This window comes from Anomaloglossus baeobatrachus, chromosome 1 (assembly GCF_048569485.1).
Source record: "Anomaloglossus baeobatrachus isolate aAnoBae1 chromosome 1, aAnoBae1.hap1, whole genome shotgun sequence".
Classification (NCBI taxonomy): domain Eukaryota; kingdom Metazoa; phylum Chordata; class Amphibia; order Anura; family Aromobatidae; genus Anomaloglossus; species Anomaloglossus baeobatrachus.
Window position 1 is genome coordinate 974,721,058 of NC_134353.1, and position 23,687 is coordinate 974,744,744.

The 23,687-nt window shown below is 58.7% G+C and overlaps 1 protein-coding gene across 2 annotated transcripts in view; it reads right to left on the reverse strand.

Annotated features, from left to right (window-relative positions):
• Positions 1–3,977: 3,977 nt before the first annotated feature.
• RGP1 (RGP1 partner of RAB6A GEF complex) overlaps positions 3,978–23,687 on the reverse strand; it is a 79,142-nt gene continuing 59,432 nt past the window's right edge. For both annotated transcript variants that reach the window (XM_075330512.1, XM_075330522.1), the window contains one exon: positions 3,978–4,444. In XM_075330512.1, coding sequence (XP_075186627.1) covers positions 4,221–4,444 — 224 coding nt within the window. In that variant the 3' untranslated portion in view covers positions 3,978–4,220. The remainder of the gene's footprint in view (positions 4,445–23,687) is intronic.

Sequence of the window (23,687 nt, forward strand, 5' to 3'; positions counted from 1 at the left end):
AGTGAGTGACGGCTGCACATCAGACAGCATCGGGAAGAAGTCCTAAGCAATCGGCTGCATATTGTGCAGCGGTGGCCACACCTTGTAGTAATGCTGAAGCTGAGCGCGGTGATGGCCCCGGCTGCTTCTAAATAAAGTCTTCCCATTCTACCAAAGCCGTGTGTTGTGTGATGGCAGTGAGGAGCGGTAGAAAGGGACGGTATATGTGCCCACATTGGGGAAATGCTCCACCTCCTGCAGGGTGAGGCAGAGCGGCGACCCCACCTCCTGCAGGGCGAGGCAGAGGGGCAACCCCACCACCTGCAGGATGAGGCAGAGGGGCGACCCCATCTCCTGCAGGGCGAGGCAGAGGAATAGGCCCACCTCATGCAGGGCGAGACAGAGGGGTGACCCCACATCCTACGCTACAAGACAGAGCGGCGACCCCACCTCCTGCCGGGCAATGCGGAGGAGCAGTGCCACTTTCTGCATAGGCAACGCGGACGATCGTCCCCACCTCCTGCAATGCGAGGCAGAGGAGCGGCCCCACCTCCTGCATGGGCAAGGCGGACAATCGGCCCCACCTCCTGCAATGCGAGGCAGAGGAGTGGTCTCACCTCCTGCAATGTGAGGCAGAGGAGTGGTCTCACCTCCTGCAATGTGAGGCAGAGGAGTGGTCTCACCTCCTGCAATGTGAGGCAGAGGAGTGGTCTCACCTCCTGCAATGTGAGGCAGAGGAGTGGTCTCACCTCCTGCAATGTGAGGCAGAGGAGTGGTCTCACCTCCTGCAATGTGAGGCAGAGGAGCGGTCCCACCTCCTGCAATGCGAGGCAGAGGAGTGGCCCCCAGTTCTGCATTGCGAGGCAGAGGAGCAGCCCCACCTCATGCAATGCGAGGCAGAGGAGTGGCCCCACCTTCTGCAATGTGAGGCAGAGGAGTGGTCTCACCTCCTGCAATGCGAGGCAGAGGAGCGGTCCCACCTTCTGCAATGTGAGGCAGAGGAGTGGTCTCACCTCCTGCAATGCGAGGCAGAGGAGCGGTCTCACCTTCTGCAATGTGAGGCAGAGGAGTGGTCTCACCTCCTGCAATGCGAGGCAGAGGAGCGGTCCCACCTTCTGCAATGTGAGGCAGAGGAGTGGTCTCACCTCCTGCAATGTGAGGCAGAGGAGTGGTCTCACCTCCTGCAATGTGAGGCAGAGGAGCGGTCCCACCTCCTGCAATGCGAGGCAGAGGAGTGGCCCCCAGTTCTGCAATGCGAGGCAGAGGAGCGGCCCCACCTCATGCAATGCGAGGCAGAGGAGTGGCCCCACCTTCTGCAATGTGAGGCAGAGGAGTGGTCTCACCTCCTGCAATGCGAGGCAGAGGAGCGGTCCCACCTTCTGCAATGTGAGGCAGAGGAGTGGCCCCACCTCCTGCAATGTGAGGCAGAGGAGTGGTCTCACCTCCTGCAATGCGAGGCAGAGGAGCGGCCCCACCTTCTGCAATGCGAGTCAGAGGAGCGGCCCCACCTCCTGCAATGCGAGGCGGAGAAGCGGCCCCACCTTCTGCAATGCGAGGCAGAGGAGTGGCCCCACCTCCTGCAATGTGAGGCAGAGGAGTGGTCTCACCTCCTGCAATGCGAGTCAGAGGAGCGGCCCCACCTCCTGCAATGCGAGGCAGAGGAGCAGCCCCACCTCATGCAATGCGAGGCAGAGGAGTGGCCCCACCTTCTGCAATGTGAGGCAGAGGAGTGGTCTCACCTCCTGCAATGCGAGGCAGAGGAGCGGTCCCACCTTCTGCAATGCGAGGCAGAGGAGTGGCCCCACCTCCTGCAATGTGAGGCAGAGGAGTGGTCTCACCTCCTGCAATGCGAGTCAGAGGAGCGGCCCCACCTCCTGCAATGCGAGGCGGAGGAGCGGCCCCACCTCCTGCATGGGCAAGGCGGACAATCGGCCCCACCTCCTGCAATGCGAGGCAGAGGAGTGGTCTCACCTCCTGCAATGCGAGGCAGAGGAGTGGCCCCCAGTTCTGCAATGCGAGGCAGAGGAGTGGCCCCACCTTCTGCAATGCGAGGCAGAGGAGTGGTCTCACCTCCTGCAATGCGAGGCAGAGGAGTGGCCCCCAGTTCTGCAATGCGAGGCAGAGGAGCGGCCCCACCTTCTGCAATGCGAGGCAAAGGAGTGGTCTCACCTCCTGCAATGCGAGGCAGAGAAGTGGTCTTACCTCCTGTAATGTGAGGCAGAGGAGCGGCCCCACCTCCTGCAATGCGAGGCAGAGGAGCGGCCCCACCTCCTGCAATGCGAGGCAGAGGAGCGGCCCCACCTTCTGCAATGCGAGGCAGAGGAGTGGCCCCACCTCCTGCAATGCGAGGCAGAGAAGTGGTCTCACCTCCTGTAATGTGAGGCAAAGGAGCGGCCCCACCTCCTACAATGCGAGGCAGAGGAGTGATTCCACCTCCTGCAATGCGAGGCAGAGGAGCGGCCCCACCTCCTGCAATGCGAGGCAGAGGAGAGGTCCCACCTCTTGCAATGCGAGGCAGAGGAGTGGCCCTAACTTCTGCAATGCGAGGCAGAGGAGTGGCCCCACCTTCTGCAATGCGAGGCAGAGGAGTGATCTCAGCTCCTGTAATGCGAGGCAGAGGAGTGATCTCACCTCCTGTAATGCGAGGCAGAGGAGTGGCCCCATCTTCTGCAATGGAAGGCAGAGGAGCGGTCTCACCTCCTGCAATGCGCGGCAAAGGAGCGGCCCCACCTTCTGCAATGCGAGGCAGAGGAGTGGCCCTACCTTCTGCAATGCAAGGTAGAGGAGTGGCCCCACCTTCTGCAATGCGTGGCAGAGGAGTGGTCTCACCTCTTGCAATGCGTGGCAGAGGAGTGGCCCCACCTCCTGCAATGCGTGGCAGAGGAGTGGTCTCACCTCTTGCAATGCGAGGCAGAGGAGCGGCGCCACCTCCTGCAATGCGAGGCAGAGGAGTGGTCTCACCTCATACAATGCGTGGCAGAGGAGTGGCCCCACCTCCTGCAATGCGTAACAGAGGAGCGGCCCCACCTCCTGCAATGCGAGGCAGAGGAGCGGCCCCACCTCCTGCAATGCGAGGCAGAGGAGCGGCCCCACCTCCTGCAATGCGAGGCAGAGGAGTGGCCCCACCTCCTGCAATGCGTGGCAGAGGAGTGGCCCCACCTCCTGCAATGCGAGACAGAGGAGCGGTCTCACCTCCTGCAATGCGTAACAGAGGAGCGGCCCCACCTCCTGCAATGCGAGGCAGAGGAGTGGTCTCACCTCCTCCAATGCGAGGCAGAGGAGTGGTCTCACCTCCTGCAAACCGAGGCAAAGGAGTGGTCTCACCTCCTGCAATGCGAGGCAGAGGAGTGGTCTCACCTCCTGCAATGCGAGGCAGAGGAGTGGTCTCACTTCCTGCAATGCGAGGCAGAGGAGTGGTCTCACCTCCTGCAATGCGAGGCAGAGGAGTGGTCTCACCTCCTGCAATGCGAGGCAGAGGAGTGGTCTCACCTCCTGCAATGCGAGGCAGAGGAGTGGTCTCACCTCCTGCAATGCGAGGCAGAGGAGTGGTCTCACCTCCTGCAAACTGAGGCAAAGGAGTGGTCTCACCTCCTGCAATGCGAGGCAGAGGAGTGGTCTCACCTCCTGCAATGCGAGGCAGAGGAGTGGTCTCACTTCCTGCAATGCGAGGCAGAGGAGTGGTCTCACCTCCTGCAATGCGAGGCAGAGGAGTGGTCTCACCTCCTGCAATGCGAGGCAGAGGAGTGGTCTCACCTCCTGCAATGCGAGGCAGAGGAGTGGTCTCACCTCCTGCAAACCGAGGCAAAGGAGTGGTCTCACCTCCTGCAATGCGAGGCAGAGGAGCGGTCTCACCTCCTGCAATGCGAGGCAGAGGAGTGGTCTCACCTCCTGAAATGCGAGGCAGAGGAGTGGTCTCACCTCCTGCAATGTGAGGCAGAGGAGCGGTCTCACCTCCTGCAATGTGAGGCAGAGGAGTGGTCTCACCTCCTGCAATGTGAGGCAGAGGAGCGGTCTCACCTCCTGCAATGCGAGGCAGAGGAGCGGTCTCACCTCCTGCAATGCGAGGCAGAGGAGAGGTCTCACCTCCTGCAATGCGAGGCAGAGGAGTGGCCCCACCTCCTGCATAGAAAAGGTGGAGGAGCGGCGCGACCTCCTGCAATGCAAAGCCGAGGGGCACATCCAATATGCACTGAATATGTAACCACAAGTCATGATGAGATCCAAAAAGTTCGACCCCCATGTTAGATACAGATGGAGTGTGAGGAGGATACGGGGGACACATATGAGGCCAGTAGCGGATTGGTGGGTAATACTCTAATGGGCAGGTCCCAGCTGAACGTGTCCACATCAATGTGTTCTGCCCCCGTCCACGTGATGATCTCCGCTTGGTTTTCCGGCACAGTGGGGGCTTCCACGGGCTCACGGGCCGTCACAAACTCAAAGTGAAGGCGCCACTTGAGGGAAACTGCAGAGAGGAGAACAGGGGCAATGATTCAGGCATTGTAATAACATACGGTGATTCCCCCACCCCAACTTTCGATCAAATCACAGAGGAAAAACCAGAGGCCAGTATATATCACAAACGGCCTCCAGCAAAGGCCAGTATATACAGTATATCACAAACAACCTCCAGCAAAGACCAGTATATATCACATACGACCTCCAGCAGTGACCTGTATATCCCCTTACAGCGATTTTCCGTTTTTCCAAATTTTTTTTTTTTGCTCCCCTTCTTCCAAGAGTCGTAACTTTTATATTTTTCCGGCAATCTTGCCATGAGAGCTTATTTTTTGCAGGACGAGTTGTACTTTTGAATGAATCTATTACACCGTGTGCAGAATTATTAGGCAAGTTGTATTTTAGAGGATTTTTTTTATTATTGATCAACAACTATGTTCTCAATCAGCCAAAAGACTCATAAATATCAAAGCTTAATATTTTTGGCAGTTGGAGGGGTTTTTTAGATATGGCTATCTTAGGAGGATCTGTTTGTGCAGGTGACTATTACTGTGCAGAATTATTAGGCAACTTAATAAAAACCAAATCTATTCCCATCTCACTTGTTTATTGTCACCAGGTAAACAATATAATGTAGATCTCACATTTTATGAGGGACCACAGGTTCTCTATGGGGTTCAGATCAGGTGAACAAGGGGGCCATGTCATTATTTTTTCATCTTTTAGACCTTTACTGGCCAGCCACGCTGTGGAGTAGTTGGATGCATGTGATGGAGCATTGTCCTGCATGAAAATCATGTTTTTCTTGAACGATAGCGACTTCTTCCTGTACCACTGCTTGAAGAAGTTGTCTTCCAGAAACTGGCAGTAGGTCTGGGAGTTGAGCTTCACTCCATCCTCAACCCGAAAAGGTCCCACAAGTTGATCTTTGATGATCCCAGCCCATACCAGTCCCCACCTCCACCTTGCTGGCGTCTGAGTCGGAGTGGAGGTCTCTGCTCTTTACTGATCCAGCCTCTGGCCCATCCATCTGCACCATCAAGAGTCACTCTCATTTCATCAGTCCATAAAACCTGTGAAGAATCAGTCTTCAGATATTTCTTGGCCCAGTCTTGAGGTTTTATCTTCTGTTTCTTGGTCAGAGGTGGTGGTTTTTCAGACTTCCTTACCTTGGCCATGTCCCTGAGTATGGCACACCTTCTGCTTTTTAATACTCCAGTAACGTTGCAGCTCTGAAATATGGCCAAACTGGTGGCAAATGGCATCTTGGCAGCTTCACGCTTGATTTTCCTCAATTCATGGGCAGTTATTTTGCGCCTTTTTTGCCCAGCACGCTTCTTGCGACCCTGTTGGCTATTTGCCATGAAACGCTTGATTGTTCGGCGATCACACTTCAAAAGTTTAGCCAGTTAAAGACTGCTGCGTCCCTCTGCAAGACATCTCACAATATGGACTTTTCGGAGCCCGTCAAATCTCTCTTCTGACCCATTTTGCCAAAGGAAAGGAAGTTGCCTAATAATTAAGCCCCCCTTGTACAGGGTGTTGATGTAATTACACCGCACCCCTCCTCATTACAGAGGTGCACATCACCTGATTTACTTAATTGGTAGTTGGCTCTCAGCCTATACAGCTTGGAGTAGGACAACATGTATAAAAGTATCATGTGATCACAATACTCATTTGCCTAATAATTCTGCACACGGTGTAGTTTTACCATATAGTGTCCTGAAAAACGGGAAAGAAATTACAAGTGCGGAAAAACTGCAAAAAAAAAAATTGCTATTGTATGATTGTTTTTGGGATATTCTATTCACTGTGTTCACTATATGGTAATGCTGATGTCAGTGTGATGCCTCAGGTCGGTGCGAGTTCATAGACACAAAACATGTATAGGTTTACTGTTATCTAAGGGGTCAAAAAAAATTCAGAAGTTTGTCCAAAAAAAGTGGCGCACTTTTTGCACCATTTTCAGAAACCCGCAGCGTTGTCATGTTCAGGATCAATGGCTCAGTGATGGCTTAGTTTTTGCATCTCGAGCTGATGTTTTTCATTGTAACATTTTTGCACAGACATGTTTTGATCGCCTGTTATTGCATTTAGCAAAAAAATTGCTGCTGCCTAAAATCGCTTTGGAATTTTTTTGCCGCTACGCGGTTTACTGATCATATTGCTTGATTTTATATTTTGATAGATCAGGCATTTCTGAATGTGGAGACACCAATTGCAATTGCAAAGCCGCTATGCGATGTGATCGCTCCCCAGAGCCGCTGTGACATGTGATCGCTGCCATGTGATCGCTCCCTAGAGCCGCTGTGCCATGTGATCGCTGCCATGTGATCGCTCCCTAGAGCCGCTGTGCCATGTGATCGCTGCCATGTGATCGCTCCCTAGAGCCGCTGTGCCATGTGATCGCTGCCATGTGATCGCTCCCTAGAGCCGCTGTGCCATGTGATCGCTCCCTAGAGCCGCTGTGCCATGTGATCGTTGCCATGTGATCGCTCCCTAGAGCCGCTGTGCCATGTGATCGCTGCCATGTGATCGCTCCCTAGAGCCGCTGTGCCATGTGATCGCCCCCCAGAGCCGCTGTGCCATGTGATCGCTCCCCAGAGCCGCTGTGCCATGTGATCGCCCCCCAGAGCCGCTGTGCCATGTGATCGCCCCCCAGAGCCGCTGTGCCATGTGATCGCTCCCCAGAGCCGCTGTGCCATGTGATCGCTCCCCAGAGCCGCTGTGCGATGTGATCGCTCCCCAGAGCCGCTGTGCGATGTGATCGCCCCCCAGTGCCGCTGTGCCATGTGATCGTCTCCCAGAGCCACTGTGCCATGTGATCGTCCCCCAAAGCCGCTGTGTTATGTGATCGCTCCCCAGAGCCGCTGTGCCATGTGATCGCTGCCATGTGATCGCCCCCCAGAGCCGCTGTGCCATGTGATCGCCCCCAAGAGCCGCTGTGCGATGTGATCGCTCCCCAGAGCCGCTGTGCAATGTGATCGCTCCCCAGAGCCGCTGTGCAATGTGATCGCTCCCCAGAGCCGCTGTGCCATGTGATCGCTCCCCAGAGCCGCTGTGCCATGTGATCGCTCCCCAGAGCCGCTGTGCCATGTGACCGCCCCCCAGAGCCGCTGTGCCATGTGATCGCTCCCCAGAGCCGCTGTGCCATGTGATCGCTCCCTAGAGCCGCTGTGCAATGTGATCGCTCCCCAGAGCCGCTGTGCAATGTGATCGCTCCCCAGAGCCGCTGTGCAATGTGATCGCTCCCCAGAGCCGCTGTGCCATGTGATCGCTCCCCAGACCCGCTGTGCCATGTGATCGCTCTCCAGAGCCGCTGTGCCATGTGATCGCTCCCCAGAGCCGCTGTGCCATGTGATCGCTCCCCAGAGCCGCTGTGCCATGTGATCGCTCCCCAGAGCCGCTGTGCCATGTGATCGCACCCCAGAGCCGCTGTGCCATGTGATCGCTCCCCAGAGCTGCTGTGCGATGTGAACTTCCCCCAGAGCCGCTGTGCGATGTGATCGCCCCCCAGAGCCGCTGTGCCATGTGATCGCTGCCATGTGATCGCCCCCCAGAGCCGCTGTGCCATGTGATCACCCCCCAGAGCCGCTGTGCGATGTGATCGCTCCCCAGAGCCGCTGTGCGATGTGATCGCTCCCCAGAGCCGCTGTGCGATGTGATCGCTCCCCAGAGCCGCTGTGCGATGTGATCTTCCCCCAGAGCCGCTGTGCCATGTGATCTTCCCCCAGAGCCGCTGTGCCATGTGATCTTCCCCCAGAGCCGCTGTGCCATGTGATCTCCCCCCAGAGCCGCTGTGCCATGTGATCTCCCCCCAGAGCCGCTGTGCCATGTGATCTACCCCAAGAGCCGCTGTGCCATGTGATCTACCCCAAGAGTCGCTGTGCGATGTGATCGCTCCCCAGAGCCGCTGTGCCATGTGATCGCTCCCCAGAGCCGCTGTGCGATGTGATCGCTCCCCAGGGCCGCTGTGCGATGTGATCTTCCCCCAGAGCCGCTGTGCGATGTGATCTCCCCCCAGAGCCGCTGTGCCATGTGATCACCCCCCAGAGCCGCTGTGCCATGTGATCACCCCCCAGAGCCGCTGTGCCATGTGATCGCTCCCCAGAGCCGCTGTGCGATGTGATCGCTCCCCAGAGCCGCTGTGCGATGTGATCGCTCCCCAGAGCCGCTGTGCGATGTGATGTTCCCCCAGAGCCACTGTACCATGTGATCTTCCCCCAGAGCCACTGTACCATGTGATCTCCCCCCAGAGCCGCTGTGCGATGTGATCGCTCCCCAGAGCCGCTGTGCGATGTGATCACCCCCCAGAGCCGCTGTGCCATGTGATCACCCCCCAGAGCCGCTGTGCAATGTGATCGCTCCCCAGAGCCGCTGTGCAATGTGATCGCTCCCCAGAGCCGCTGTGCAATGTGATCGCTCCCCAGAGCCGCTGTGCCATGTGACCGCCCCCCAGAGCCGCTGTGCCATGTGATCGCTCCCCAGAGCCGCTGTGCAATGTGATCGCTCCCCAGAGCCGCTGTGCCATGTGATCGCTCCCCAGAGCCGCTGTGCCATGTGATCGCTCCCCAGAGCCGCTGTGCAATGTGATCGCTCCCCAGAGCCGCTGTGCAATGTGATCGCTCCCCAGAGCCGCTGTGCCATGTGATCGCTCCCCAGAGCCGCTGTGCCATGTGATCGCTCCCCAGAGCCGCTGTGCCATGTGATCGCTCCCCAGAGCCGCTGTGCCATGTGATCGCTCCCCAGAGCCGCTGTGCCATGTGATCGCTCCCCAGAGCCGCTGTGCCATGTGATCGCTCCCCAGAGCTGCTGTGCGATGTGAACTTCCCCCAGAGCCGCTGTGCGATGTGATCGCCCCCCAGAGCCGCTGTGCCATGTGATCGCTGCCATGTGATCGCCCCCCAGAGCCGCTGTGCCATGTGATCACCCCCCAGAGCCGCTGTGCGATGTGATCGCTCCCCAGAGCCGCTGTGCGATGTGATCGCTCCCCAGAGCCGCTGTGCGATGTGATCGCTCCCCAGAGCCGCTGTGCGATGTGATCGCTCCCCAGAGCCGCTGTGCGATGTGATCGCTCCCCAGAGCCGCTGTGCGATGTGATCGCTCCCCAGAGCCGCTGTGCGATGTGATCTTCCCCCAGAGCCGCTGTGCCATGTGATCTTCCCCCAGAGCCGCTGTGCCATGTGATCTCCCCCGAGAGCCGCTGTGCGATGTGATCGCTCACCAGAGCCGCTGTGCCATGTGATCGCTCCCCAGAGCCGCTGTGCGATGTGATCTTCCCCCAGAGCCGCTGTGCGATGTGATCTCCCCCCAGAGCCGCTGTACGATGTGATCGCTCCCCAGAGCCGCTGTGCCATGTGATCACCCCCCAGAGCCGCTGTGCCATGTGATCGCTCCCCAGAGCCGCTGTGCGATGTGATCGCTCCGCAGAGCCGCTGTGCAATGTGGTCGCTCCCCAGAGCCGCTGTGCGATGTGATGTTCCCCCAGAGCCACTGTACCATGTGATCTTCCCCCAGAGCCACTGTACCATGTGATCTTCCCCCAGAGCCGCTGTGCCATGTGATCTTCCCCCAGAGCCGCTGTGCCATGTGATCGCCCCCCAGAGCCGCTGTGCCATGTGATCGCCCCCCAGAGCCGCTGTGCCATGTGATCTCCCCCCAGAGCCGCTGTGCGATGTGATCTCCCCCCAGAGCCGCTGTGTTATGTGATCGCTCCCCAGAGCCGCTATGCCATGTGATCGCTGCCATGTGATCGCCCCCCAGAACCGCTGTGCCATGTGATCGCCCCCAAGAGCCGCTGTGCCATGTGATCGCTCCCCAGAGCCGCTGTGCCATGTGATCGCTCCCCAGAGCCGCTGTGCGATGTGATCGCTCCCCAGAGCCGCTGTGCGATGTGATCGCTCCCCAGAGCCGCTGTGCGATGTGATCGCTCCCCAGAGCCGCTGTGCGATGTGATCTTCCCCCAGAGCCGCTGTGCCATGTGATCTTCCCCCAGAGCCGCTGTGCCATGTGATCTCCCCCGAGAGCCGCTGTGCGATGTGATCGCTCACCAGAGCCGCTGTGCCATGTGATCGCTCCCCAGAGCCGCTGTGCGATGTGATCTTCCCCCAGAGCCGCTGTGCGATGTGATCTCCCCCCAGAGCCGCTGTACGATGTGATCGCTCCCCAGAGCCGCTGTGCCATGTGATCACCCCCCAGAGCCGCTGTGCCATGTGATCGCTCCCCAGAGCCGCTGTGCGATGTGATCGCTCCGCAGAGCCGCTGTGCAATGTGGTCGCTCCCCAGAGCCGCTGTGCGATGTGATGTTCCCCCAGAGCCACTGTACCATGTGATCTTCCCCCAGAGCCACTGTACCATGTGATCTTCCCCCAGAGCCGCTGTGCCATGTGATCTTCCCCCAGAGCCGCTGTGCCATGTGATCGCCCCCCAGAGCCGCTGTGCCATGTGATCGCCCCCCAGAGCCGCTGTGCCATGTGATCTCCCCCCAGAGCCGCTGTGCGATGTGATCTCCCCCCAGAGCCGCTGTGTTATGTGATCGCTCCCCAGAGCCGCTATGCCATGTGATCGCTGCCATGTGATCGCCCCCCAGAACCGCTGTGCCATGTGATCGCCCCCAAGAGCCGCTGTGCCATGTGATCGCTCCCCAGAGCCGCTGTGCCATGTGATCGCTCCCCAGAGCCGCTGTGCCATGTGATCGCTCCCCAGAGCCGCTGTGCCATGTGATCGCTCCCCAGAGCCGCTGTGCCATGTGATCGCCCCCCAGAGCCGCTGTGCCATGTGATCACCCCCCAGAGCCGCTGTGCGATGTGATCGCTCCCCAGAGCCGCTGTGCGATGTGATCGCTCCCCAGAGCCGCTGTGCGATGTGATCGCTCCCCAGAGCCGCTGTGCGATGTGATCGCTCCCCAGAGCCGCTGTGCGATGTGATCGCTCCCCAGAGCCGCTGTGCGATGTGATCGTTCCCCAGAGCCGCTGTGCGATGTGATCGCTCCCCAGAGCCACTGTGCGATGTGATCTTCCCCCAGAGCCGCTGTGCCATATGATCTTCCCCCAGAGCCGCTGTGCCATGTGATCTCCCCCCAGAGCCGCTGTGCCATGTGGTCGCTCCCCAGAGCCGCTGTGCCATGTGATCGCTCCCCAGAGCCGCTGTGCCATGTGATCGCTCCCCAGAGCCGCTGTGCCATGTGATCTTCCCCCAGAGCCGCTGTGCGATGTGATCTCCCCCCAGAGCCGCTGTACGATGTGATCGCTCCCCAGAGCCGCTGTGCCATGTGATCACCCCCCAGAGCCGCTGTGCCATGTGATCGCTCCCCAGAGCCGCTGTGCGATGTGATCGCTCCCCAGAGCCGCTGTGCGATGTGATCGCTCCCCAGAGCCGCTGTGCGATGTGATCTTCCCCCAGAGCCGCTGTGCGATGTGATCTCCCCCCAGAGCCGCTGTACGATGTGATCGCTCCCCAGAGCCGCTGTGCCATGTGATCACCCCCCAGAGCCGCTGTGCCATGTGATCGCTCCCCAGAGCCGCTGTGCGATGTGATCGCTCCCCAGAGCCGCTGTACGATGTGATCGCTCCCCAGAGCAGCTGTGCGATGTGATGTTCCCCCAGAGCCACTGTGCGATGTGATCTTCCCCCAGAGCCACTGTACCATGTGATCTTCCCCCAGAGCCACTGTACCATGTGATCTTCCCCCAGAGCCGCTGTGCCATGTGATCTTCCCCCAGAGCCGCTGTGCCATGTGATCGCCCCCCAGAGCCGCTGTGCCATGTGATCGCCCCCCAGAGCCGCTGTGCCATGTGATCGCCCCCCAGAGCCGCTGTGCCATGTGATCTCCCCCCAGAGCCGCTGTGCGATGTGATCTCCCCCCAGAGCCGCTGTGTTGTGATCGCTCCCCAGAGCCGCTGTGCCATGTGATCGCTGCCATGTGATCGCCCCCCAGAACCGCTGTGCCATGTGATCGCCCCCAAGAGCCGCTGTGCCATGTGATCGCTCCCCAGAGCCGCTGTGCGATGTGATCGCTCCCCAGAGCCGCTGTGCGATGTGATCGCTCCCCAGAGCCGCTGTGCGATGTGATCTTCCCCCAGAGCCGCTGTGCGATGTGATCTCCCCCCAGAGCCGCTGTGCCATGTGATCACCCCCCAGAGCCGCTGTGCCATGTGATCACCCCCCAGAGCCGCTGTGCCATGTGATCGCTCCCCAGAGCCGCTGTGCGATGTGATCGCTCCCCAGAGCCGCTGTGCGATGTGATCGCTCCCCAGAGCCGCTGTGCGATGTGATGTTCCCCCAGAGCCACTGTACCATGTGATCTTCCCCCAGAGCCACTGTACCATGTGATCTTCCCCCAGAGCCGCTGTGCCATGTGATCTTCCCCCAGAGCCGCTGTGCCATGTGATCGCCCCCCAGAGCCGCTGTGCCATGTGATCGCCCCCCAGAGCCGCTGTGCCATGTGATCGCCCCCCAGAGCCGCTGTGCCATGTGATCTCCCCCCAGAGCCGCTGTGCGATGTGATCTCCCCCCAGAGCCGCTGTGTTATGTGATCGCTCCCCAGAGCCGCTATGCCATGTGATCGCTGCCATGTGATCGCCCCCCAGAACCGCTGTGCCATGTGATCGCCCCCAAGAGCCGCTGTGCCATGTGATCGCTCCCCAGAGCGGCTGTGCCATGTGATCGCTCCCCAGAGCCGCTGTGCCATGTGATCGCTCCCCAGAGCCGCTGTGCCATGTGATTGCTCCCCAGAGCCGCTGTGCCATGTGATCGCTCCCCAGAGCCGCTGTGCGATGTGATTGCCCCCAGAGCCGCTGTGCCATGTGATCGCTCCCCAGAGCCGCTGTGCCATGTGATCGCTCCCCAGAGCCGCTGTGCCATGTGATTGCTCCCCAGAGCCGCTGTGCCATGTGATCGCTCCCCAGAGCCGCTGTGCGATGTGATTGCCCCCAGAGCCGCTGTGCCATGTGATCGCTCCCCAGAGCCGCTGTGCCATGTGATCGCTCCCCAGAGCCGCTGTGCCATGTGATCGCTCCCCAGAGCCGCTGTGCCATGTGATCGCTCCCCAGAGCAGCTGTGCCATGTGATCGCTCCCCAGAGCCGCTGTGCCATGTGATCTTCCCCCAGAGCCGCTGTGCGATGTGATTGCCCCCCAGAGCCGCTGTGCCATGTGATCACTGCCATGTGATCGCCCCCAGAGCCGCTGTGCCATGTGATCACCCCCCAGAGCCGCTGTGCGATGTGATCGCTCCCCAGAGCCGCTGTGAGATGTGATCTCCCCCCAGAGCCGCTGTGCCATGTGATCGCTGCCATGTGATCGCCCCCCAGAGCCGCTGTGCCATGTGATCACCCCCCAGAGCCGCTGTGCGATGTGATTGCTCCCCAGAGCCGCTGTGAGATGTGATCCCCACCCAAAGTCGCTGTGCCATGTTATCGCCCCCCCCCCCACAGCCGCTGTGCCATGTGATCACCCCCCAGAGCCGCTGTGCCATGTGATCACCCCCCAGAGCCGCTGTGCCATGTGATCGCCCCCCAGAGCCGCTGTGCCATGTGATCGCCCCCCAGAGCCGCTGTGCCATGTGATCGCCCCCAGAGCCGCTGTGCCATGTGATCGCCCCCCAGAGCCGCTGTGCCATGTGATCGCCCCCCAGAGCCGCTGTGCCATGTGATCGCCCCCCAGAGCCGCTGTGCTATGTGATCGCCCCCCAGAGCCGCTGTGCCATGTGATCGCCGCCCAGAGCCGCTGTGCCATGTGATGGCCCCCCAGAGCCGCTGTGCCATGTGATCCCCACCCAAAATCGCTCTGCCATGTTATCGCCCCCCCCCCACAGCTGCTGTGCCATGTGATCACCCCCCAGAGCCGCTGTGCCATGTGATCACCCCCCAGAGCTGCTGTGTGATGTGATCTTCCCCCAGAGCCGCTGTGCGATGTGATCTTCCCCCAGAGCCGCTGTGCCATGTGATCTTCCCCTAGAGCCGCTGTGCCATGTGATCTCCCCCCAGAGCCGCTGTGCGATGTGATCGCTCCCCAGAGCCGCTGTGCCATGTGATCGCTCCCCAGAGCCGCTGTGCCATGTGATCGCTCCCCAGAGCCGCTGTGCCATGTGATCGCTCCCCAGAGCCGCTGTGCGATGTGATCTTCCCCCAGAGCCGCTGTGCGATGTGATCTCCCCCCAGAGCCGCTGTACGATGTGATCGCTCCCCAGAGCCGCTGTGCCATGTGATCACCCCCCAGAGCCGCTGTGCCATGTGATCGCTCCCCAGAGCCGCTGTGCCATGTGATCGCTCCCCAGAGCCGCTGTGCGATGTGATCTCCCCCCAGAGCCGCTGTGCCATGTGATCTTCCCCTAGAGCCGCTGTGCCATGTGATCTCCCCCCAGAGCCGCTGTGCGATGTGATCGCTCCCCAGAGCCGCTGTGCGATGTGATCTTCCCCCAGAGCCGCTGTGCGATGTGATCTCCCCCCAGAGCCGCTGTACGATGTGATCGCTCCCCAGAGCCGCTGTGCCATGTGATCACCCCCCAGAGCCGCTGTGCCATGTGATCGCTCCCTAGAGCCGCTGTGCGATGTGATCGCTCCCCAGAGCCACTGTGCGATGTGATGTTCCCCCAGAGCCACTGTACCATGTGATCTTCCCCCAGAGCCACTGTACCATGTGATCTTCCCCCAGAGCCGCTGTGCCATGTGATCTTCCCCCAGAGCCGCTGTGCCATGTGATCGCCCCCCAGAGCCGCTGTGCCATGTGATCGCCCCCCAGAGCCGCTGTGCCATGTGATCGCCCTCCAGAGCCGCTGTGCCATGTGATCTCCCCCCAGAGCCGCTGTGTGATGTGATCTCCCCCCAGAGCCGCTGTGTTATGTGATCGCTCCCCAGAGCCGCTATGCCATGTGATCGCTGCCATGTGATCGCCCCCCAGAACCGCTGTGCCATGTGATCGCCCCCAAGAGCCGCTGTGCCATGTGATCGCTCCCCAGAGCCGCTGTGCCATGTGATCGCTCCCCAGAGCCGCTGTGCGATGTGATCTTCCCCCAGAGCCGCTGTGCGATGTGATCTCCCCCCAGAGCCGCTGTACGATGTGATCGCTCCCCAGAGCCGCTGTGCCATGTGATCACCCCCCAGAGCCGCTGTGCCATGTGATCGCTCCCCAGAGCCGCTGTGCCATGTGATCGCTCCCCAGAGCCGCTGTGCGATGTGATCTCCCCCCAGAGCCGCTGTGCCATGTGATCTTCCCCTAGAGCCGCTGTGCCATGTGATCTCCCCCCAGAGCCGCTGTGCCATGTGATCGCTCCCCAGAGCCGCTGTGCCATGTGATCGCTCCCCAGAGCCGCTGTGCCATGTGATCGCTCCCCAGAGCCGCTGTGCCATGTGATCGCTCCCCAGAGCCGCTGTGCGATGTGATCTTCCCCCAGAGCCGCTGTGCGATGTGATCTCCCCCCAGAGCTGCTGTACGATGTGATCGCTCCCCAGAGCCGCTGTGCCATGTGATCACCCCCCAGAGCCGCTGTGCCATGTGATCGCTCCCTAGAGCCGCTGTGCGATGTGATCGCTCCCCAGAGCCACTGTGCGATGTGATGTTCCCCCAGAGCCACTGTACCATGTGATCTTCCCCCAGAGCCACTGTACCATGTGATCTTCCCCCAGAGCCGCTGTGCCATGTGATCTTCCCCCAGAGCCGCTGTGCCATGTGATCGCCCCCCAGAGCCGCTGTGCCATGTGATCGCCCCCCAGAGCCGCTGTGCCATGTGATCGCCCTCCAGAGCCGCTGTGCCATGTGATCTCCCCCCAGAGCCGCTGTGTGATGTGATCTCCCCCCAGAGCCGCTGTGTTATGTGATCGCTCCCCAGAGCCGCTATGCCATGTGATCGCTGCCATGTGATCGCCCCCCAGAACCGCTGTGCCATGTGATCGCCCCCAAGAGCCGCTGTGCCATGTGATCGCTCCCCAGAGCCGCTGTGCCATGTGATCGCTCCCCAGAGCCGCTGTGCCATGTGATCGCTCCCCAGAGCCGCTGTGCCATGTGATCGCTCCCCAGAGCCGCTGTGCCATGTGATCGCTCCCCAGAGCCGCTGTGCCATGTGATCGCTCCCCAGAGCCGCTGTGCCATGTGATCGCTCCCCAGAGCCGCTGTGCCATGTGATCGCTCCCCAGAGCCGCTGTGCCATGTGATCGCTCCCCAGAGCCGCTGTGCCATGTGATCGCTCCCCAGAGCCGCTGTGCCATGTGATCGCTCCCCAGAGCCGCTGTGCCATGTGATCGCTCCCCAGAGCCGCTGTGCGATGTGATTGCCCCCAGAGCCGCTGTGCGATGTGATCGCTCCCCAGAGCCGCTGTGCCATGTGATCGCTCCCCAGAGCCGCTGTGCCATGTGATCGCTCCCCAGAGCAGCTGTGCCATGTGATCGCTCCCCAGAGCCGCTGTGCCATGTGATCTTCCCCCAGAGCCGCTGTTCGATGTGATTGCCCCCCAGAGCCGCTGTGCCATGTGATCGCTGCCATGTGATCGCCCCCCAGAGCCGCTGTGCCATGTGATCACCCCCCAGAGCCGCTGTGCGATGTGATCGCTCCCCAGAGCCGCTGTGAGATGTGATCTCCCCCCAGAGCCGCTGTGCCATGTGATCGCTGCCATGTGATCGCCCCCCAGAGCCGCTGTGCCATGTGATCACCCCCCAGAGCCGCTGTGCGATGTGATTGCTCCCCAGAGCCGCTGTGAGATGTGATCCCCACCCAAAGTCGCTGTGCCATGTTATCGCCCCCCCCCCACAGCCGCTGTGCCATGTGATCACCCCCCAGAGCCGCTGTGCCATGTGATCACCCCCCAGAGCTGCTGTGCCATGTGATCGCCCCCCAGAGCCGCTGTGCCATGTGATCGTCCCCCAGAGCCGCTGTGCCATGTGATCGCCCCCAGAGCCGCTGTGCCATGTGATCGCCCCCCAGAGCCGCTGTGCTATGTGATCGCCCCCCAGAGCCGCTGTGCCATGTGATCGCCGCCCAGAGCCGCTGTGCCATGTGATCGCCCCCCAGAGCCGCTGTGCTATGTGATCGCCCCCCAGAGCCGCTGTGCCATGTGATCGCCGCCCAGAGCCGCTGTGCCATGTGATGGCCCCCCAGAGCCGCTGTGCCATGTGATCCCCACCCAAAATCGCTCTGCCATGTTATCGCCCCCCCCCCCACACAGCCGCTGTGCCATGTGATCACCCCCCAGAGCCGCTGTGCCATGTGATCGCCGCCCAGAGCCGCTGTGCCATGTGATCGCCCCCCAGAGCCGCTGTGCTATGTGATCGCCCCCCAGAGCCGCTGTGCCATGTGATCGCCGCCCAGAGCCGCTGTGCCATGTGATGGCCCCCCAGAGCCGCTGTGCCATGTGATCCCCACCCAAAATCGCTCTGCCATGTTATCGCCCCCCCCCCCACACAGCCGCTGTGCCATGTGATCACCCCCCAGAGCCGCTGTGCCATGTGATCACCCCCCAGAGCTGCTGTGTGATGTGATCGTCCCGCAGAGCCGCTGTGCGATGTGATCGCCCCCCTGGAGCCGCTGTGCGATGTGATCTCTCCCCAGAGCCGCTGTGCGATGTGATCTCCCCCTAGAGCCGCTGTGCCATGTGATCGCCCCCCCAGAGCCGCTGTGCCATGTGACCGCCCCCCCAGAGCTGCTGTGGCATGTGATCTCCCCAAGAGCTGCTGTGCGATGTGATCACCCTCCAGAGCCGCTGTGCCATGTGATCCCCCCCCAAGAGCCGCTGTGCCATGTGATTGCCCCCAGAGCTGTTGTGGCATGTGATTGCCCCCAGAGCTGCTGTGCCATGTGATTGCCCCCAGAGCTGCTGTGCCATGTGATCACCCTCCAGAGCCGCTGTGTGATGTGATCGGCCTCCAGAGCTGCAGTTTTGATGTGAATGGCTTCCCAACCTCAGTTCTTTTGCTGGAGGATAATCCAAAGGTTCCCAATCTCTGCAGCATGAGATGGGGCATTGTCTGCATGAAAATGATTTTGCCATGGATGATGTGGTTCTTCTGTTTGTACCATGGAAGAAGGTGGTCAGTCCAAATCTTTATATTTTTAAAGGGCCGACCAGCTGTCTCCTCATGATTCTGGCCCAAAACATGACTCTGCCACCTCCCTGCTGACGTCTCAGTCATGTTGGGACATGGTGGCCATCCACCAACCATCCACTAGCTCCATCCATCTGGGCCATCCAGGGAGGCACGGCACGCAGCAATAATGAAGCAATTTCTGCTTATGAGCGTTGTTTAGGGGCGGCTGAACAGAAGGTTTATGCACATCTGCAGCCTCGGAGGATCCTTCACCTCGAGGTTTGCAGACTCCAGAGGCCCCAGCAGCCTCAGATCCCCGTGTGCTGCTCTGTTATTTGGGTTTTCAGCAGCTGCGTTATTGATCTGATGAATTTGTCTGGCAGAACCTTCTGCATTTAGGCTGGAGCTCCAGCAGGAATAGAAACCGTCCATCTTACACTCCAAGATCAGACTCCGAAGAATGAATACACCAATAAGGGCTCATCATCCTGGAGGCTGGAGCTCCTGCAGGAAAAAAGCCATTCATCTTACACTGCAAGATCAGACCCCTAAAAATGAGGCCGCCACTTGGGGCACATCATCATGGAGGCTGGAGCTCCTGCAGGAGAAGCCGTCCATCTTACACTCCGAGATCACACCCCTAAGAATGAGGACACCACTAAGGGCTCATCATCCTGGAGGCTGGAGCTCCTGCAGGAGGAGAAGACGTCCATCTTACACTCCGAGATCACACCCCTAAGAATGAAGAAGCCACTTGGGGTTCATCATCCTGGAGGCTGGAGCTCCTGCAGGAGGAGAAGCCGTCCATCTTACACTCCGAGATCACACCTCTAAGAATGAAGAAGCCACTTGGGGTTCATCATCCTGGAGGCTGGAGCTCCTGCAGGAGGAGAAGCCGTCCATCTTACACTCCGAGATCACACCTCTAAGAATGAAGAAGCCACTTGGGGTTCATCATCATGGAGGCCGGAGACACTGCAGGAGGAGAAGCCGTCCATCTTACACTCCGAGATCACACCTCTAAGAATGAAGAAGCCACTTGGGGTTCATCATCATGGAGGCCGGAGACACTGCAGGAGGAGAAGCCGTCCATCTTACACTCCGAGATAAGACTCCTAAGAATGAGGACACCACTTGGGGCTCATCATCATGGAGGCTGGAGCTCCTGCAGGAGGAGAAGCCGTCCATATTACACTCCGAGATCAGACCCCTAAGAATGAAGAAGCCTCTTGGGGCTCATCATCATGGAGGCTGGGGTTAAAGGGGGTTTCCAGGACTGGGATTGTGTTTAGGATAGGTTATTACTATCAGACTCCTCGAAGACCCCTTTAACTAAACGCAGAGAGCAGACCTCATTTCTCAGCAGATCCTTCCATCTGGAGTTCTTAAGGTCATTTTTATTCCAGGAGGGGACTGTGCTGAATATGTTGCTCCATTATCAGTGGAAGACGGCTGTGATGGGGTCCTTCTCCCATATCACACAATCAACAGAGCAAATGATGGCTGTACAATTCAAAGAGCATTTATTCTAAGCAAATCAAATGGTCCATAACATAATCCACAAAACAGAGGGTAAAATTAGTCCAGAAATATGAATATAATCCAATAAGCGATAAATGGCCAGGTCTCTCTGAGACGTCCCAGCTTCTCCCAGAGGTTCAATTCTTCTCACTTCAAGTTCTCCAAACAGACTGCCTGAATCTCCCAGGTAAGCAGAGAGTTTACAGTAGGTGGACTCTAGGCCCACCTCCTCCCACACCCAGGGACGGAAGCGCCTCAAGAGGCTATAACCTTGCACTATAGGGGGTGATTACTTACAAACAATACAATGTACACAGAAGCAGTACAAATAATGGACAGTGAGCCAAGCTTAAAGAAGGGAATTTTGTTACTTACCGTAAATTCCTTTTCTTCTAGCTCCTATTGGGAGACCCAGACGATTGGGTGTATAGCTACTGCCTCCGGAGGCCACACAAAGCATTACACTAAAAAGTGTAAGGCCCCTCCCCTTCTGGCTATACACCCCCAGTGGGATCACTGGCTCACCAGTTTTAGTGCAAAAGCAAGAAGGAGGAAAGCCAATAACTTGGTTAAACAAATTCACTCCGAGTAACATCGGAGAACTGAAAAACCGTTCAACATGAACAACATGTGTACCCGAAAAAACCCAAAAATCCCGAAGGACAACAGGGCGGGTGCTGGGTCTCCCAATAGGAGCTAGAAGAAAAGGAATTTACGGTAAGTAACAAAATTCCCTTCTTCTTCGGCGCTCCATTGGGAGACCCAGACGATTGGGACGTCCAAAAGCTGTCCCTGGGTGGGTAAAGAAATACCTTATGTTAGAGCTGCGAAGACAGCCCTCCCCTACGGGGAGGCAACTGCCGCCTGCAGGACTCTTCTACCTAGGCTGGCGTCCGCCGAAGCATAGGTATGCACCTGATAATGTTTGGTGAAAGTGTGCAGACTCGACCAGGTAGCTGCCTGGCACACCTGTTGAGCCGTAGCCTGGTGTCGCAATGCCCAGGACGCACCCACGGCTCTGGTAGAATGGGCCTTCAGCCCTGATGGAACCTGAAGCCCAGCAGAACGGTAGGCTTCAAGAATTGGTTCTTTGATCCATCGAGCCAGGGTGGCTTTGGAAGCCTGCGACCCTTTGCGCTTACCAGCGACAAGGACAAAGAGTGCATCGGAGCGGCGCAGGGGCGCCGTGCGGGAAATGTAGATTCTGAGTGCTCTCACCAGATCTAACAAATGTAAATTCTTCTCATACCGATGAACTGCATGAGGACAAAAAGAAGGCAAAGAGATATCCTGATTAAGATGAAAAGAGGATACCACCTTCGGGAGAAACTCCTGAATGGGGCGCAGCACTACCTTGTCCTGGTGGAAGACCAGGAAAGGAGCCTTGGATGACAGCGCTGCTAGCTCAGACACTCTCCGAAGAGATGTGATCGCTACCAGAAAAGCCACTTTCTGTGATAGTCTAGAAAGTGAAACCTCCCTCAGAGGCTCGAAGGGCGGCTTCTGGAGGGCAACTAGTACCCTGTTCAGATCCCATGGATCTAACGGCCGCTTGTACGGGGGTACAATATGACAAACCCCCTGCAGGAACGTACGCACCTTAGGAAGTCGTGCTAGACGCTTTTGAAAAAAGACGGATAGCGCCGAGACTTGCCCTTTAAGGGAGCCGAGCGACAAACCTTTTTCTAACCCAGATTGCAGGAAAGAAAGAAAGGTAGGCAATGCAAAAGGCCCGGGAGACACTCCCTGAGCAGAGCACCGGGATAAGAATATCCTCCACGTTCTGTGGTAGATCTTAGCGGACGTGGGCTTCCTAGCCTGTCTCATGGTGGCAACGACCCCTTGGGATAATCCTGAAGACCCTAGGATCCAGGACTCAATGGCCACACAGTCAGGTTCAGGGCCGCAGAATTCCGATGGAAAAACGGCCCTTGGGACAGTAAGTCTGGTCGGTCTGGTAGTGCCGACGGTTGGCCGACCGTGAGATGCCACAGATCCGGATACCACGCCCTCCTTGGCCAGTCTGGGGCGACGAGTATGACGCGGCTGCAGTCGGATCTGATCTTGCGTAGCACTCTGGGCAAGAGTGCCAGAGGTGGAAACACATAAGGGAGCCGGAACTGCGACCAATCTTGCACTAAGGCGTCTGCCGCCAGAGTTCTGTGATCGCGAGACCGTGCTATGAAGGTTGGGACCTTGTTGTTGTGCCTGGACGCCATTAGGTCGACGTCCGGCCTTCCCCAGCGGCTACAGATTTCCTGAAACACGTCCGGGTGAAGGGACCATTCCCCTGCGTCCATGCCCTGGCGGCTGAGGAAGTCTGCTTCCCAGTTTTCTACGCCGGGGATGTGAACTGCGGATACGGTGGAGGCCGTGGCTTCCACCCACGTCAGAATCCGCCGGACTTCCTGGAAGGCTTGCCGACTGCGTGTCCCTCCTTGGTGATTGATGTATGCCACCGCTGTGGAGTTGTCCGACTGAATTCGGATCTGCTTTCCTTCCAGCCACTGCTGGAAGGCTAGTAGGGCAAGATACACTGCTCTGATTTCCAGAACATGGATCTGAAGGGTGGACTCCTGCTGAGTCCACGTACCGTGAGCCCTGTGGTGGAGAAAAACTGCTCCCCACCCTGACAGACTCGCGTCTGTCGTGACTACCGCCCAAGACGGTGGTAGGAAGGATCTTCCCTGTGATAATGAGGTGGGAAGAAGCCACCATTGCAGAGAGTCCTTCTGTGAAAAGGATACTTTCCTGTTCAGGGATGTTGACTTCCCGTCCCATTGGCGGAGAATGTCCCAATAAGAGGACGCAGATGAAACTGCGCAAACGGAACCGCCTCCATTGCCGCCACCATCTTCCCGAGGAAGTGCATGAGGCGTCTTAAGGAGTGCGACTGACCTTGACGGAGAGTCTGCACCCCAGTCTGTAGTGACCGCTGCTTGTCCAGCGGAAGCTTCACTAGCGCTGAGAGGGTATGAAACTCCATGCCAAGATACGTTAGTGATTGGGTCGGTGACAGGTTTGACTTTGAGAAGTCGTTGATCCACCCGAACGTCTGGAGAGTCTCCAGCGCAACATTCAGGCTGAGTTGGCATGCCTCTTGAGAGGGTGCCTTGACAAGTAGATCGTCCAAGTAAGGGATCACAGAGTGTCCCTGTGAGTGCAAGACTGCTACCACTGCCGCCATGACCTTGGTGAACACCCGTGGGGTTGTCGCCAGACCGAATGGCAGAGCTACGAACTGAAGATGGTCGTCTCCCATCACGAAACGTAGAAAACATTGGTGCTCTGTAGCAATCGGCACGTGGAGATAAGCATCTTTGATGTCTATTGATGCTAGGAAATATCCTTGAGACATTGAGGCAATGACGGAGCGGAGGGTTTCATCCGGAGCCGCCTGGCCTCCACGTGCTTGTTGAGCAGTTTTAGGTCCAGAACGGAACGGAAAGAGCCATCCTTTTTTGGCACCACAACCAGATTGGAGGAAAGCCGTGTCTTGTTCCTGAAGAGGAACAGGGATTACCACTCTTTCTGCCTGCAGAAGAGCATCGGCTCGGTGGGGAGGTGGGGACATTCTGAAGAATCGAGTCGGAGGACGAGAACAGAACTCTGTCCTGTGCACGTGGGCACAATGTCCCTCACCCACCGGTCTGTGACCTGTGGCAGCTAAATGTCGCCAAAGGCGAGCGAGTCTGCCATCAACCGCGGATGCGG